This window comes from Lissotriton helveticus, chromosome 3_2 (genome assembly GCF_964261635.1).
Source record: "Lissotriton helveticus chromosome 3_2, aLisHel1.1, whole genome shotgun sequence".
NCBI lineage: Eukaryota > Metazoa > Chordata > Amphibia > Caudata > Salamandridae > Lissotriton > Lissotriton helveticus.
The window spans coordinates 191,069,446-191,087,026 of NC_136062.1; the positions used below are offsets into that span (position 1 = coordinate 191,069,446).

At 42.9% G+C, this 17,581-nt stretch overlaps 1 protein-coding gene across 1 annotated transcript in view; it reads right to left on the bottom strand.

Annotated features, from left to right (window-relative positions):
• Nucleotides 1-17,581, bottom strand: part of HEXA (hexosaminidase subunit alpha) — an 87,991-nt gene that overhangs the window by 50,249 nt on the left and 20,161 nt on the right. The window contains exons 3-7 of the mRNA XM_078685028.1: nt 17,243-17,308; nt 16,479-16,525; nt 2,175-2,285; nt 1,557-1,658; nt 252-384 (exon numbers count right to left, since the gene is read on the bottom strand). Coding sequence (XP_078541154.1) covers nt 252-384; nt 1,557-1,658; nt 2,175-2,285; nt 16,479-16,525; nt 17,243-17,308 — 459 coding nt within the window. The remainder of the gene's footprint in view (nt 1-251; nt 385-1,556; nt 1,659-2,174; nt 2,286-16,478; nt 16,526-17,242; nt 17,309-17,581) is intronic.

A 17,581-nucleotide genomic window follows, 5' to 3' on the forward strand; every position in this document is an offset into this window, starting at 1 on the left:
AAAAATAGGACTGAATTTGGGGATGGCAGAGGCCAAGAGAGATAGGAGAGTCCAGAGCCATAAAATCAAACTGAAGCAAATAGATGCTTTGGGAAACGTGAGTTCTCGGTAAACAGTTCTCTATTTTATTCTCTTTCTGAATATTCAGGCCACTAATCTAATCTACAAAGTAAGAGTAGCACACATTGTTTCAAGAAATCCAGATGAGCATTTCAAACTGTTTTTTTTTCCTGCTCTCCTTGATTACTCACCTTTTCCCCAAGACTGTGTGTGGCCAGGTGTATCAAACTCGGAAACTACTCGAATGCCACGCATTCGGGCATACTCAATCACCATCTGGACATCAGTGGCAGTGTACACATGCGTCGCTTGGTTAAACGCACCCTACGAGGAAAAAAAGCAGGATCGCTCTTTGACACAGACTCTCCTCACCATCAGATTCAGGATTCATTATGCAGGTCAGAACAATGAAGACAGCAGAATTGTCAAACAGTGTGGAAGAGTGAATAGGATATAGTGCTCAGAGTAGAGCAAGTTACATAAGGGAGAAATACAGCCTGAAAATTACCAAGGCCAGGAGGGAGTAGTTGTTTTAGGAAGATACGGAAGACTGAATCTTTAATGCAACTGTGAAAAGCCAGATATATTATGCTGAACATGGGGTTAAGAAAATAAGCTGAAATGGCAAAGCCTATAAAAAGGAAAAATCTAGCAGTACTCTAACAATTGAGTGCCATGGGATGGAGTCGCAGTACAGAAGACATAGCGAGTTGATGATTCATGCACTTGCATATACAGTTAGTGGATTGGGTACCATACATCTCAAATCACTAATGGAATGGGGCATATATCGTTGTGTGTAGAGTTCAGAAGATGTGTTATATTCCATGGTGTGAAGCTCGTCTGATATCTCATATACTTGTGCTGAGCTCAGAAAACAACAGGATGGCACATTTCTCTCTTGCGTGGGGCTGAAGGGATCTGCAGGATGTACCTTTCCTTGGAGCTCATTGTGCAGCATGTAGCTTTCTGAGGAGCTCAAGAGGTGGAGGTGCCCCTCTGTGCATGGGCACCAGGGAAAGGACACTACAATGCTATGAGACAAGGGAAATGTATAGTTATTTTTTGACGCTTAGATCAGGTAATAATGTTTCAGTTGAGTGGAGTACTGTAGCGTATATCCCATTCAGACTGCAGGACTTGGTGAATACTTTTTGGTTTAGAACAAGATAAGGAGAGGGAATATTTATTTGTTGAGTGCAAGAAAAGCAGCAGGTCCCTTTTTTTGCTGAGCCACAGAACTCTACCACTACCCTTGCAGAGGGTTCAAGAATTGAACAAATTAGCGATGGGCAATGAGGATGCTCTCCAGTAGTGATATGAAGATGGGCCTGTACTTTTACTTCAATGACCAGATACTTAAAGGAAGGCTGGAGGTACAAAATTGAATCTTGCAGTGCAGATATGAAAATCTGATCTCTGGAGCGAAACAAAAAAGATATAAAGCAAGGGATATCGATGGGCCAGATGTTAGGTGCACTGACAGTGCTCTGTACCTTAGCACTGAGTTCTGGAAATGTGACGCTCTGAAATGGAAACGAAGGGTCATCCACGATGTGCCAGTGGAAGACATTCAGCTTGTTATAGGCCATCACTTCCTGCAACAAGAACGTTAATAAAAGTTACCATTTACAAAGAAGAAATAGTCCCAGGGGGCAATAAATAAAACTGATTGGTGTATGAAGTATATAGGCAGCTCGCCATTCTCCAGATGAACATAATTCTCTCACTGCTTCACAATGAATCGAACTGACAGAGCATTCGTCCATGCAAGCCTATAATCATAATCTACTTTGAATGGCTGAAGAGCGGACATTGTTGCTTTGCATCCCTACAAGAGATTTAAACTGAATGTCATCGCCTCATCCAACAATCTTTCAAAAGGATGCAACACAGTGGCAGATCTCAGTGTGGCAAACTCCCAAGACTCTTAAACTTAACTTAAGTCCCGAGCTCCTTCCATGAAGTTCAGGAAACTTCTGATATGAAAAATCTACGTTTTAGAGTTGCCTACAATTATATGGTGTTAGAACAAATACCTTGCCAAGTTTCGCTCACAACAATCAAAGTTCAGACAGTGCAATATTGGTACATACAGATGCAGAGTACATTACCAGGGTTTTCAAGATGACTTTCAAAGGCAGATAATGACGAGAGGTATCCAATAGCAAACCCCGGTGTGGAAACCGGGGGAAATCTGTGACTTCAGTCTTGTTCACATAATACTGCATGAAAAAAGAAGACAGTACTACCTTAACAGAGTGAACCAATTATCACTAAATCCAACACAAATGTTCACAAAGTAGATGTCTTCCCCCACACACCGCCTGAATTGGCCTGCAAGAGGCAAACGACCCATCGTACAGACTTCACTGATTTGTTTTAAAGGCTTAAAGTGTGAAAAGATGTGTAGTAACTCCTGTGCTGAACTTACGTGGTCAGGTGGGAACACCCACTTGACCACGGTGCTACAGTACAGCAGTTACTTCACATCCGTCCACACTTTAAGCCTTTATAAGTAGCATTATAGTGCCTTTCTCACGCTTTGCTTAATTCCTTTTTCAGACAAATTTGTGCGGTTTATTAACACAATAAGCATCAATTGCAAAATACATAACTAAATAGCTAGGGTAACTAATTATATGGTACCAAAGTGCAAGTTCGGTCGAAGATGCTCTTCAAAGTCAATGCCCGTTTCTTGTACTTGAACTTTAGAGCATTTTCTAAGCCCTCTTCTTTTTAGTAAGAACGGAAAATGACGCATGCGGAGATAAAGCGATTATCTCTGAACTACACAATGTGGTCACTACAAGAAAATGACCTGGAAGCCAAGTCTCATTGTTCACAAGTCACCGACTCCACCGTTAGACAATACTGCCTCTGTGAAAGCATCAGTTAACTACAGAAAGAGCAGGCAGGGTTAGCTAATTATTAATTTTTAAAAAGCTGCCAACTAGCACATGCAATTATGGCTCAGAGCAGTAAAAACTGAACTTGGAGAAGACTGTACATGTGGTACAGATAACCCGACTTTTGCAAAGAAACAGTCCACAGAAGAGAATGGACATAAAAAAAGGCAAAGTTACAGCTCAATGTAGACGTGACCAAACCGTAGAACTGAAATGCAAAAGACCAAGGATCAGTGTGAAAATCCTCCAAATCAGTAGATCTAAACGATTAGATGAATTAAAGCCCTTTATCTTGTGTACAAAACATAACGCTTCAGAAAACTGTTCACAAACCACTAACTATGCTTAGAAATGGATACCGAATCAGTATTTGGAAGGGACATGTTTTGGGTGTCCTTTCCAAATATCAATCTGATACCCTATGAACGTGTTGTGACCTAAATCCAGTCACAAAAATATATATATATATATAAGAACTGGGGGTCTCTAGTTGGCAGAGGTAGGTACCACTGTCCAAATAGGGATCCTTGCTTCTAGTCAGGGTAAGGAGAATACACTCTTAGATAACCTCTGCTCAACCCCTGGGTAGCTTGGCACGAGCAGTCAAAGCTTATCGAAGGCAATGTGTAAAGTATTTGTACCAACACTCACAGTAACCCAGTGAAAACACCACAAACTGACTCCACAACAGTTTAGAAAAATAAAGGTATTTAATCTAAACTACACAAGACCAAAAACGATAAAAATCCAACATACACAGTTCAAGAATATGGTTGCAAAAGAGTTTTAAAGTTGCGATAAAATAATCCACAGTTGCGTGAAAAGTTCACAGTTGCGTCGCGTTTAGCCAACAGTACCTTTGAATGCGACAAAGTTCCAAAACAGAAGCTGGTGCGGTGGAAAACAAGCGATGCGTCACTCTTGAGACCTTGGGGAGGCGATGCGACAGCCTCACTGGATGTAGCGGGCGTGATGCAGTGACTCCGGTCTGTATGGGGAGGGATGCAGTCCCTTGTATGGATTCTGGTGCGGAGGTTCCGTAGTGAAAGAAGCTTACAAAGGCACGATGCGATGATCTTTGGAGTTGCAACGATCTCCGGGGCGACGATGCGCGGACTAGCGGTGATCTTCCTCTCGCAGCACATCGATGCGATGGCTCTGCGACGACACTCGCAGCGACGTGATGCGGTCCGCAAGCAAGCAGTGCGACGATCTCACCCAGCGACGACAGGCTCTGTGACGACACTCGCAGCGATGATAATCTTCCCGCACCGGTCTGGTGCGTCCCGCACACGAAGGATGCGATGACTCTGGCAGCGGCAACAGGTTCTGCAACGATCTCGGCCTTCGTAGCGGCTGGAATTTCCTCGCACTGACAGGGATGCGCTTCGCAAGCAAACAATGCGACAAAACCTTGCAGAAAGTCTTTAAAAGCTTGGTTTCCAGCTTCCCAACATAGGTACAACTTCCAGAGGCACCACAACTGGCCCAAGCACTCTAGAAAGGACAGAACTCTCTCAGCAGAGTTCAGTGAAGCTAGGGTTGAAGTCCTTTTGTTCCTGAGACTTCTTAACAGGGAGCCAGCTCTTCTCAGGCCCTTGGAGATTCCTACAAGCAAGGGGACCCAGCGCCAAAAGCAAAGTCCTTACCCTCTCCTTGGCAGCAAAGCAACAGCAGGTCAGTCCAGCAAAGCAACAGCAGGTCAGTCCAGCAGAGCAACAGGAGAACAGTCTTCCTTCTTCGGTTTCAGCTTTCTCCTTGGCAGAGCTTCCTTCTTGATTCCAGGATGATCTAATTTTCTGTTGTCAGGGGTCTGAGGTTCTGTGAATTCTGAACCCGTGGGTTCCATTTTGTGTATGGCAGCCATTTTGTGGTTGCCCTCACATAGGCCATGATTGTGGCTGAACTAGTCTTTTAAGGACATGTACACCTTAGCTCGAGTTCATGCTGACTCCTGTTTGACCTGAGTGAACTGACCCTGTTGCCTGAAGCGGACCTTGTTAAACCAGTTCCTGCCCTTTAGCTGATCAAGATTGAGGATCAAAGCACAGGACATTGTAGAGTTTGGTATGCACACACACACCCCTTATCCTGCTTCTTATCTGTTTTCTGTTCCTTCTTTTATGGTCTGTTTATGATATGGGTTGTGGTCCTTTTATTATGGGTTTGTCCGACTTGTGTAAGAAGGAATGTTAGGCATTTTGCATGCTTGCAAAAGCAAGGACTGCCCCTTTCTTTTATGCTGAGTTTTGTAACCCTAAGCATATAAAAGGCCTCTGTGCTCTGTACTCTTTATACTACCTCATTCAGTTGCTACGGCTTCTGTGTGACGTGGCCTCACTTATTAAATTTAATAAAGATGTCTTTTCATATTTCAGCTTCTGTGCCAAGTTCTTTTTTCTATTAGTAAGTATTCCCTGAGATTGAAGACTACATTTCTTCAAATGGCGCCCAACGTCGGGCTTCATCAAAGAAGTGACTATCTGTGGGAGTGATCTTGTCAGAGGACTGAAATCTACGGAGGAGGACAGAACAGGATTCTACTAAGGAGGTACTCTGTGCACAGGGATTCTGGAGATTCTTTGTTTCTGCAGCCCAGTATATTTCTGATCTTCCTGATTTTGATCCTCCACATGATGTCACTCCTGACTGAGAACCTTTTTGGCGTGAGTATTCTAAAAAAGACCGTTAGGTCATGTAGAACTTGACAGTTAGAATTTGGATAACTTTTTGATTAGTAAGAATAAGAAGTACAAGTGGGTCGCTCCCACGACTTTGTTAGGTTTCTTGGTTTTGATTTAGTTATTGCAATTACCAAAGCAGAGGGGCTCGTATATTTGCGAGTATATCGTTTTTGATAACCCCTTGAAGTTTGAAGCTAGATTAGTGAGCTATAAGATGCCTGGTCTAGCAAATTTAGGACTGTAACTTTGGAACTTTGGAATTTGTGTTGGCCAACTTTGGATTTGTATAGGTTTGTATATGCGAATTGCAATTTGTGTAGAACAGGTAATGAGGAGAATTTTCTCTATTTGGTTTAGTTGAACGGTGCACGTACGAAAAGTACATTAAGCACTACATTGATTATAATATTGTATATTTTGCAATATTTTTGACATGCCTGTTTAAAAGCTCACATAGAAGAATGTGTTGCTTTGTTTGAAAGGTACCATGTTGTGATGTGAAATTAATTAGCCGTCTCTCCTAGAAGGAATTCCTAAATAGGTAGGTATACAAACATATTTCCTCCTTGGTGATTTTGTATCCCCAGGGAATTAAAATATGACATGATACAAAACAAGGATCCTTTGTTCTGCGCAATTTTATAAATGAAGATATGCAGAGCGATTTGTTGGTGTTCTGCTAGCCAAAGCTAGTGAATTGAGTGTATTTTCGCTTCTTGGACATACATCAGTCTGTTGGGCTGTTTTTGCAGTCTTTTGAAACACAATTGAGAAGTGTTTCTTGTAAATATGACTTACAACTAGTATTTACAAATGGTTTGGTTTAAGTACAGTCTGTGGGCTGTCCTTTGTTTTTGTTCTGAGTATTGGTTTGTGGGTTAAATATATGTTTAAATGTCTATGTGGTTTTCTCATTAGTGCAATTTCTGTAAGTGAATAGCGTTGGCGCTATTCACGAAATGCATGGCTAAAGCGCGCTGTATTGTGTGTCCTGAGTGTTTGACCCCTTTCTGTTTATGTCTGAAATGAGCCCAAATGTGTGTTTGTGTTTCTTTTTGATGTTTTCAGTCTATTAAGCAAACTGTCTAAATGCTTAAAAAAATAAAATTAAAATTATGAAAAATAATTATTAAAAATAAGTGCTACAAAATTCGTTTTTTACTATTCATGAAGCTTAGTGCTCATACTGTGACCTCCTAGCATTATAATTTAATTTGAGGTGTGTTGCACTGCATAATGAGGACATTAGCATATGACAACTCACTTAGCGCAGGCGTAAACAACTCATTTTTCTAAGGATTTACATGAGATATGTCTAATGTCTAATATCTGTAATGTGTAAAGAACATTCTGAGGATGATTAATATGTAACATACTTGTAGGATATTTATTTTTAAGTGCCCCAAATATCAAAGTCGAATTTGGGTATTTTTGCCATTTATAATAGCTTTAAAGTGCTTTAGGCTTCAGTAAATGCATACATTTAGGTATAATACAAATTTGCAGGTTGTCCCCATTTGGGGTTTGCTTTTAAATGACCCAGTGAGATCCATTTAAGGTTGATGAAAGAAGTACCATTGCAACAAGCATTTGTTCTAAAAACTGGTATGTGTGTTATTAGGTTCTGTGAATTATTCACAGTAAATGTTGTTTAATAATCTGGAAACAGAGATAAAAAAATTTTAGCGCCTAAAAAGGAGACATTATTTTTCAATATAGAGTGAATTATTGCAGGTTAGGAGGAATTAGGAAGGCCTTTGCCTTTGTCAGCCTCAGAATGAGCAGAGGGTGGGGGCTAGTAGAGCTGCAGAGGCTGATCAAGTCGCGCTGAGGTGTTATCTTTAGTTTCCCTGTAAACAATGGAAGGAGGCTGTCATGTTGACATTTGTGACCTTTTAAATTAGGGCCTTGTCTCTGTGAAATGCAGAATGACCTTGCTAAACAGGCCTCTAAAAGGAAGGGTTTCTGGTTTCTCCACAAAATAAAGAACTTAATTTCAAAGGGAAAATATGAAAAAGGTTTCTTTGAAAGTCCCAACACATGCTAAATGCTCTGCAGAAATGATATATTTGTATCTCTGCCTCTAAAAAAATAATGTCTGCTAGTTACTTTTATTTGACCGAAAATGAAGCATTGCATTAAGTCTTAGACAGAAAATAAGACGAAGCTTTTTATTGAAATTTTGAAGGCTACATGCCTAAGTGAGAACGATTTGCCAATTAAGAATTATTTTTTACAGTGGAAATTGTGGCCCAAAAATAACATGGAGTGTCAGGGAAAGAATTTTAGTTTTAGTTTAATGTTGCAAGCTGACTGACAAGATAGTATCAGTTAAGTAATGGAAATTTATTTTTGTGTCTGTTAATTTGTATCATGTTTGGTCTTCTGATTACAAGTTATACAGAATATTTGTTTGTTATGAGAAACGTTTTCTCTTTTGTGTGTTGTGTATTTTTTTTGTTTTTTTTGCTTCTGCTCACAGATCATCCATGGATTGCTCTGGGTGATTTTAAGGCTGACAAGACACGTGAGTTTGGTTGGTTGAAATGAGATGTGTTTTTGCGTAACTCCTTTGGAAAGAAATGTCCATGCGTTTTTCATGTTTGTGTATTTGGTTCTATCATGAATTGTTCTTGCTAGTTCTGTGTGTCTGAAAGTTGTATTTGACAGCAGATATCCACTAATTGGTGATCTACTGTCAAAAAGGAGGGTAAGGATTTTAAACCTGACACGGTGTTATGTGTCACCGCTCATTCACATTTGCTATTGTTTGTCTATATTTTTTGTGCTTGATATACAGCAAGTATATCTGATGGCTTGACATGTGCGTTTTTTTTGTTGCATGTTTTTTGTTTTATGTTGCTGCCTTTATGTTGCTGCTTTTGATACTATAACAAGTTTACCTGTGTTGTGTAGGGACATACATGACGATGTGTTTCCTGCACAACAGTTGGGTAGATTTGCTCTGACACTAAATTTCACAGATAGACAGACAGACAACACTTCATCAGTGTATGTCAAATTTGGCTTTAATGGTATTTGAAGGAAAATAAAAAAAGAGATATACAGGATCAAAGTGTGTCACATGCTGTTAGTCACGTACTGCCCCTTCCCTTAAGGAACAGGCAGCCCTACATTTATGTATCCTGATTGGACGTAAGGATAAAATTATAGATTTGTGACTCTTGTACATGGTGACCTAATTTCTATATTACATTAGTCAGTTTTGTTCTGCTTCCTAAGCAGTGTATGGCTTTGTACCATAAAGGAAACAAGGTTTCATTTTTCCCTGAAGAAGGAACTGGAACATTAGCTGAGATTATCGTATATGGTGTAGCGGCCAGCGGTAGAGTTAACATTTCTGAACTATTTTTGATTTTTGTTCACCCAAGTAATTTCTTGTTCTTCCTATAGATTTTTCTTTTTCTCCCCTGACCGATGTCACATAGTGCCTAGCGTTTGGGGATTTTAGCTGTGACCTAGTCCCATTTCCCTTTTCTATATTCCTTTCAACAGTCAACCCTTTTTATTATTGTAGGTGTATTGTTTAGGTTCACACTTCCAGATTGCAGTAATGTACTAGGAACCCCTATATTATGTATAAGTCCCTTTTGTATGACTAGACTGTTTTTTAAGAATTTTCTTTAGGCCTAACTCGATGTTTTCCAGTCTAACCGTCATGGTAGTGATGGACTGGTTAACTGACTCAATGCTATTATAAGACAAGTTTCCACATTTTGATTATTAGCCTGTGTATTGCGTAGTGCACTTGATGCACAGTTATTAAAAGTGAGGTATCTACATGTCCCTGATAATCTGTATTATGCAATTTTTCTTTTGAGATGTTCTAGATAAGGAATTTAGGAATACCTAGACTTAATCATGTCGCTATCTACCCTTAGATGGTGGAGGATATGCTCTCACACGGAAACCCAATTGAAGAGCCTAGAGGCACTGTTTTGCCTACTGCCTTTGTCTTTGTATTGCCTTTGAGAAATGACAGTATAGTCTAGACCAGAATTGTCCCATGGCATATGGCCACTCCTTTGAAGATTGCAGGCCACCTGCTTGCAGTCCTCTTGTTATACAATGAACTGTTTAAAGCATCGCACTTGCTCCATCAGACGGCATTGGACATCACAGAACAATAATTTCAGTGCAAAGAGCGAAAGAGAAGGATTCTTGTTGTTTGAGGCTTCAGTTTTCCACCCACCTGTCATGTGCTGGTAACCTCTGACAGTGTGCAGTCCCTTGAGCCCCTTGGCCTGAGTTTTGGCCACACACCCCCTTTTCCTTTGCTCCAACGGAAGTGCAGTGCACCGGAGGATTCGAGTTTGGCAAAAGGCACTACATTCTGGTGCCCATGAAAGAGCAGCCTGAACGTTCTCTGACACGGAGTAATGAGTGCTGGAGCCTGAGAATGTGGACCCGTATCTGCAGAAGATGATCTGTGCCCTTGATCAATGAAGAGCACACTATCTGTAGTGCCTGCCGAAGAGGAGAGATATTGGTGCACTGCCTTGAGACATTGAGACTTTCAAATAAGCTGCGAGTGTTTGCCAGGAGGGCACTCCAATGGATACTGAGAAGGACCATTTTCATGAAAGGCCTGAACGAAGAGGCCCATGCGGAAGAAAACAACAGAAGAAGATTTGATGAACAATAGAAGCCTGCCGGAGAGGCTTGGACGGACTCTGGGTATTTCCCGTGCGATTGCATAAAATGGGTGTTAGGAGACTGATTTTTGCTGTTTTGCTGGCATTGTTTTAAAATAGTATTCTGTTTTGTAAAAGCGGAATAAAGTCCATTCTCTGTGGAAGAGTATCCCTTTTCACCTGAGAGCATTAATAAGAATCGCCACTGTTTCACCTGAGTATATAATAAGTTTCTGAAATGCATAGGAGCCCTAAAATGTTATTAGATCATTTTAGGATTTGCTTTCGCTTAGTGTTGTGAAAATGATAATTTTGTTTGTAATATTGGTCATTACTTTCTCCTGTTGTCCATATGTTCTTAACAACATGTTTTCTGGTATTTTTAAGCATGACGTTGTCTTTTGTGGGTTGGATTGATTTTGCTACCCAATTGACATCTGTACCTACCTCCCAACCTATGTCTCTTCCTACTACTACTTCTTCGCATGCTTTCCATACTTTACCTGAACATGAACTGGTTAGGAGGTCAGAGTTTACTAATAATTCCTTTGTCACAGCTTCTGCATCAACACCAGTTAGTATGAGCACCACTAATTGTTGGGTGTGTGGTCTTATGCCACATACTACAGATAGAGGTATTCCCTATTTGGTTCTGTCATTTAGTTACAATGGGTCTGTATGGGCATATCAGACGATGTTTATTTATGCCAACGAAGTCTATCCCTTGTGTTCCATGAAAGATAACTCGAGTAATAATGCCTTAGTGAAGGGAATAACGGATAATATTGACATTGATTCAGATACAGACTGAGTGATTGCCTATGTAAGGGCAAAAGGAGGGTCTGAGGTTCTGTGAATTCTGAACCCGTGGGTTCCATTTTGTGTATGGCAGCCATTTTGTGGTTGCCCTCACATAGGCCATGATTGTGGCTGAACTAGTCTTTTAAGGACATGTACACCTTAACTTGAGTTCATGCTGACTCCTGTTTGACCTGAGTGAACTGACCCTGTTGCCTGAAGTGGACCTTGTTAAACCAGTTCCTGCCCTTTAGCTGATCAAGATTGAGGATCAAAGCATAGGACATTGCAGAGTTTGGTATGCACACACACACCCCTTATCCTGCTTCTTATCTGTTTTCTGTTCCTTCTTTTATGGTCTGTTTATGATATGGGTTGTGGTCCTTTTATTATGGGTTTGTCCGGCTTGTGTAAGAAGGAATGTTAGGCATTTTGCATGCTTGCAAAAGCAAGGACTGCCCCTTTCTTTTATGCTGAGTTTTGTAACTCTAAGCATATAAAAGGCCTCTGTGCTCTGTACTCTTTAGACTACCTCATTCAGTTGCTACGGCTTCTGTGTGACGTGGCCTCACTTATTAAATTTAATAAAGATGTCTTTTCATATTTCAGCTTCTGTGCCAAGTTCTTTTTTCTATTAGTAAGTATTCCCTGAGATTGAAGACTACATTTCTTCAGGTCCTGTACTTATACCCCTAAAAGTCTTTGATCCCTTTGTGCAGGAGGGCTCTGAGCCCGGTCTGAACCAGTTCTGGGTGTTCCTTGAGCACTTTGGTTTCCTGGCCTTTCCTTTCAGAGAGAAAGGCAGGGTCGTCAGCCGCCCAGCAGGAGGTGGAGCCAGCATTGTGGAAGGCAGGCACAGCCCTATTCAGGCCCAGGTGCTATCCCCTCCCACCACTCAAGATGCAGATGCAGTCATTCAGCCTAGGGCTGACTCAGACAGCCTCCTGGGGGCTCCCAGACCCTGTCACTCTCAAACCAGACAGCCAATTCACAAACAGGCCAATGCACACAGAAGAATCAGACAAGAGAACATCAACTTTCTAAAAGTGCCGTTCTCAAACCCAGGATTTAAAAACTACCTTTCCTAAAAGGTGTGTTATTAAATTCTGAGTTCAGGGATATCAGACTTTTATTTCTTATCTTGCTCCTATGGGAAGATATGCTGGTAGCCACTGTAGCCAGCATCCTCCATGATAGCCTAAGGGGCAAGATAGCCTTACAATAGTGAGAAACGAAAATGGTTGTAATTCACTACAAGAGCATGTCACCTGCACAAGTACATGCTCTACCTTTCACATACACTGCACCCTGCCCAAGGGGGAACCTTGGGCCTTCCATAGGGGTGACCAATGTGCACAGAAAGGGAAGGGTTTGGCCTGGCCAGTGGAGACACTGACCAGGAGGACATGGCAGTTTACAGACTACACACAGGCACTGCGTTGGCAGGCCTGAGACACCATTTAAGGGCTACTCATGTGGGTGGCACAATCAGTGCTGCAGGCCCACTAGTGATACAAAAGGGGATGATGGACGGAGCGTTTGTATAAATCAAACACTCACCCCCAGTCAACTGATCTGGGTTTAATCCATCACCATTCTTTAGTTCACTCAGCCACCCCAGTTCAGACATGGCTATATGCAAATCAGTCTGACCCTGTGCCTTATGGGAACAGTCCAGCCCGAACTGCCAAGCCATGTCTTCCCTGGACCGGAAACAAGCATCCTGGGACCGGTTTCGGATTCATAATCCTCATCAGCCAGGCTATCTTGAATCCAGTGGCCAGGTGAACAAGGGACTCACGTCTGAGCATACCCTGCCACACTTAGGGCGAACAAAGCGATACAAAAGGGGATGATGGACGGAGCGTTTGTATAAATCAAACACTCACCCCCAGTCAACTGATTTGGGTTTAATCCATCACCATTCTTTAGTTCACTCAGCCACCCCAGTTCAGACATGGCTATATGCAAATCAGTCTGACCGTGTGCCTTATGGGAACAGTCCAGCCCGAACTGCCAAGCCATGTCTTCCCTGGACCGGAAACAAGCATCCTGGGACCGGTTTCGGATTCATAATCCTCATCAGCCAGGCTATCTTGAATCCAGTGGCCAAGTGAACAAGGGACTCACGTCTGAGCATACCCTGCCACACTTAGGGCGAACAAAGCGATACAAAAGGGGATGATGGACGGAGCATTTGTATAAATCAAACACTCACCCCCAGTCAACTGATCTGGGTTTAATCCATCACCATTCTTTAGTTCACTCAGCCACCCCAGTTCAGACATGGCTATATGCAAATCAGTCTGACCCTGTGCCTTATGGGAACAGTCCAGCCCGAACTGCCAAGCCATGTCTTCCCTGGACCGGAAACAAGCATCCTGGGACCGGTTTCGGATTCGTAATCCTCATCAGCCAGGCTATCTTGAATCCAGTGGCCAAGTGAACAAGGGACTCACGTCTGAGCATACCCTGCCACACTTAGGGCGAACAAAGCGATACAAAAGGGGATGATGGACGGAGCGTTTGTATAAATCAAACACTCACCCCCAGTCAACTGATCTGGGTTTAATCCATCACCATTCTTTAGTTCACTCAGCCACCCCAGTTCAGACATGGCTATATGCAAATCAGTCTGACCCTGTGCCCTATGGGAACAGTCCAGCCCAGTCCAGCTTGGCAGTTCGGGCTGGACTGTTCCATAAGGCACAGGGTCAGACTGATTTGCACATAGCCATGTCTGAACTGGGGTGGCTGAGTGAACTAAAGTATGGTGATGGATTAAACCCAGATCAGTTGACTGGGGGTGAGTGTTTGATTTATACAAACGCTCCGTCCATCATCCCCTTTTGTATCGCTTTGTTCGCCCTAAGTGTGGCAGGGTATGCTCAGACGCGAGTCCCTTGTTCACTTGGCCACTGGATTCAAGATAGCCTGGCTGATGAGGATTATGAATCCGAAACCGGTCCCAGGATGCTTGTTTCCGGTCCAGGGAAGACATGGCTTGGCAGTTCGGGCTGGACTGTTCCCATAAGGCACAGGGTCAGACTGATTTGCATATAGCCATGTCTGAACTGGGGTGGCTGAGTGAACTAAAGAATGGTGATGGATTAAACCCAGATCAGTTGACTGGGGGTGAGTGTTTGATTTATACAAACGCTCCGTCCATCATCCCCTTTTGTATCGCTTTGTTCGCCCTAAGTGTGGCAGGGTATGCTCAGACGTGAGTCCCTTGTTCACTTGGCCACTGGATTCAAGATAGCCTGGCTGATGAGGATTATGAATCCGAAACCGGTCCCAGGATGCTTGTTTCCGGTCCAGGGAAGACATGGCTTGGCAGTTCGGGCTGGACTGTTCCCATAAGGCACAGGGTCAGACTGATTTGCATATAGCCATGTCTGAACTGGGGTGGCTGAGTGAACTAAAGAATGGTGATGGATTAAACCCAGATCAGTTGACTGGGGGTGAGTGTTTGATTTATACAAACGCTCCGTCCATCATCCCCTTTTGTATCGCTTTGTTCGCCCTAAGTGTGGCAGGGTATGCTCAGACGTGAGTCCCTTGTTCACTTGGCCACTGGATTCAAGATAGCCTGGCTGATGAGGATTATGAATCCGAAACCGGTCCCAGGATGCTTGTTTCCGGTCCAGGGAAGACATGGCTTGGCAGTTCGGGCTGGACTGTTCCCATAAGGCACAGGGTCAGACTGATTTGCATATAGCCATGTCTGAACTGGGGTGCCTGAGTGAACTAAAGAATGGTGATGGATTAAACCCAGATCAGTTGACTGGGGGTGAGTGTTTGATTTATACAAACGCTCCGTCCATCATCCCCTTTTGTATCGCTTTGTTCGCCCTAAGTGTGGCAGGGTATGCTCAGACGTGAGTCCCTTGTTCACTTGGCCACTGGATTCAAGATAGCCTGGCTGATGAGGATTATGAATCCGAAACCGGTCCCAGGATGCTTGTTTCCGGTCCAGGGAAGACATGGCTTGGCAGTTCGGGCTGGACTGTTCCCATAAGGCACAGGGTCAGACTGATTTGCATATAGCCATGTCTGAACTGGGGTGGCTGAGTGAACTAAAGAATGGTGATGGATTAAACCCAGATCAGTTGACTGGGGGTGAGTGTTTGATTTATACAAACGCTCCGTCCATCATCCCCTTTTGTATCGCTTTGTTCGCCCTAAGTGTGGCAGGGTATGCTCAGACGTGAGTCCCTTGTTCACTTGGCCACTGGATTCAAGATAGCCTGGCTGATGAGGATTATGAATCCGAAACCGGTCCCAGGATGCTTGTTTCCGGTCCAGGGAAGACATGGCTTGGCAGTTCGGGCTGGACTGTTCCCATAAGGCACAGGGTCAGACTGATTTGCATATAGCCATGTCTGAACTGGGGTGGCTGAGTGAACTAAAGAATGGTGATGGATTAAACCCAGATCAGTTGGCTGGGGATGAGTGTTTGATTTATACAAACGCTCCGTCCATCATCCCCTTTTGTATCGCAGGCCCACTAGTAGCATTTGTTATCACCAGCCCTGCCACACTCAGTGCACTTTACTAGGGACTTCTTGGTGACACAAATATGCCAATCATGGATAACCAATCTCAATAACAATTTATACATGGAGCACTTGCACTTTGACACTGAACAGCAGTGGCAAAGTGCACAAAGCATCTAAACCAGCAAAAACGAAATCCAGCACAGCATCAAAAATACAGGAGGTAGAGGCAAAAAGATAAGGGGAAACCACGCCAAAGATACCAGGTCTAACAATATGTTTTTGAACTTTTGCTTGCTCATCGTGCAGTAAAGTCTGTATAACAAAAGGCAAAGTATGCCATACATCATTCATGCAAGCGTAGCCTACATATTGTCTTCACAGTTTCACCACAAATCGTGCACTGTCCGGAAGTCCAGTCACTGCAGAACAAGCACTAGCAACAAAGGAGCACCAAGCTGTTGCAGTGGTTGAAAGGCCTTGAGGAAGTATATGCAATCACTAAGATATCTGCAATGGCTTGCATAGCATCTGACCGTTCCCATATCAGGTCTTCCCCATCTTACTTATGTGTTTTCTTTTCGAAGAGACAGCCTTTTTCCTCTCTCATTCAGTGGAAAACTTTACATTTTTATAAAGTTATTTAGTTTGCAGGTGTATTACCCTGTAAGCACTAGAGGCCAGATTAGAAAATATGCTAATACTACAACAAACATCAATCAGGCCAGCACTGTATATCCATAGACGATTGCCACCATGGACTAATCGTGATACATGGGGGACAAGAGAAGATATGAAAGAAAGACTTTGCATTTGGAACAGGATGCGAAGGCAGATTGCTTCCTCCTGTCTATGCAGGTGCCATGTACTCACCGCTCCATCCTCTGCTCGCCATACTAACTGGCTGAATGTCTCCAACCCTGTGAAAGCAACGTTCTACAATGTAAGAGGTATCCTATGAGAGTTCAGCATTCAAATACCACCCGCGGTACAGCCCAGGACCACATCAGTTAACACATTCCATTTAGAACCATTGAATCAATCATACATTCAACAGTCTCATGTTCCTACTGCACGTAGATCTACTCCTACATGACGTCTAACATCACCAGGAACTGCTATCAGTGGTCAATAAACAGCATAGAGCAGGCTGTTCAATAGTGCAATTATCAGTATGCCCACACCCAATAATCTACATCTTGTGGCCCTATGCAATATTGCGTCTTCTCCTTGGATCTGCATCAAGTCACCATTATCTATGAAGAAACCAAAACCCTGAATTTGTTTTCTTGAGCCCACAGCGTACCACAAGTCATACACCAACTTTCCTCCTAGCACCCATACAACCTTCAAGGTCGACTCTACTCTACTGAGGGAAGACCTCCAATAATGGACGTTTTTCGGTCGTTAAAACGTCCACCATTGCCTTGGTCAATCGTCCCCAAAGCACATCATTCTGCAACAAATCTCAAAGTATTTCATGTTACCCACAAGAAATGCGCCCTCAAAACTAACAGTACTGCCCACAGCAAGCCCAATAACACCTTCCCACCTATTCCAAACATGCATCAGCATAATAGAGCACACTTCGTCATGCATGTTAAGACAGAACAGTGAAGAGACCAATGGAAAGTTACCTCGAAGGCCCCCCCACACAGTGTGTGCATTCAGCAGCCAAGCATCCTTCGAAATACTCAGTGTATCTGGAACACAAAACAGGTTCAGGTTACACCTCAACATTGTTGCACAGTACATTTGAGAATAGGATTCAGTCTTCAATCCCAATTAGATCCCATTTCAACTCAGTTTGTCACAGCACTCACTGTGACAGCATTACCTTCCCTTGTTCAGTTGACCACACTATTACTTTACCGTGTTCACACCACTACTTTGGCAAATTCACTTTCAGGCACAATGAACTGGACTTTATCCACACCTTTACTTTGAATTTAATTCTGTAAAACAATTGCAAGGAC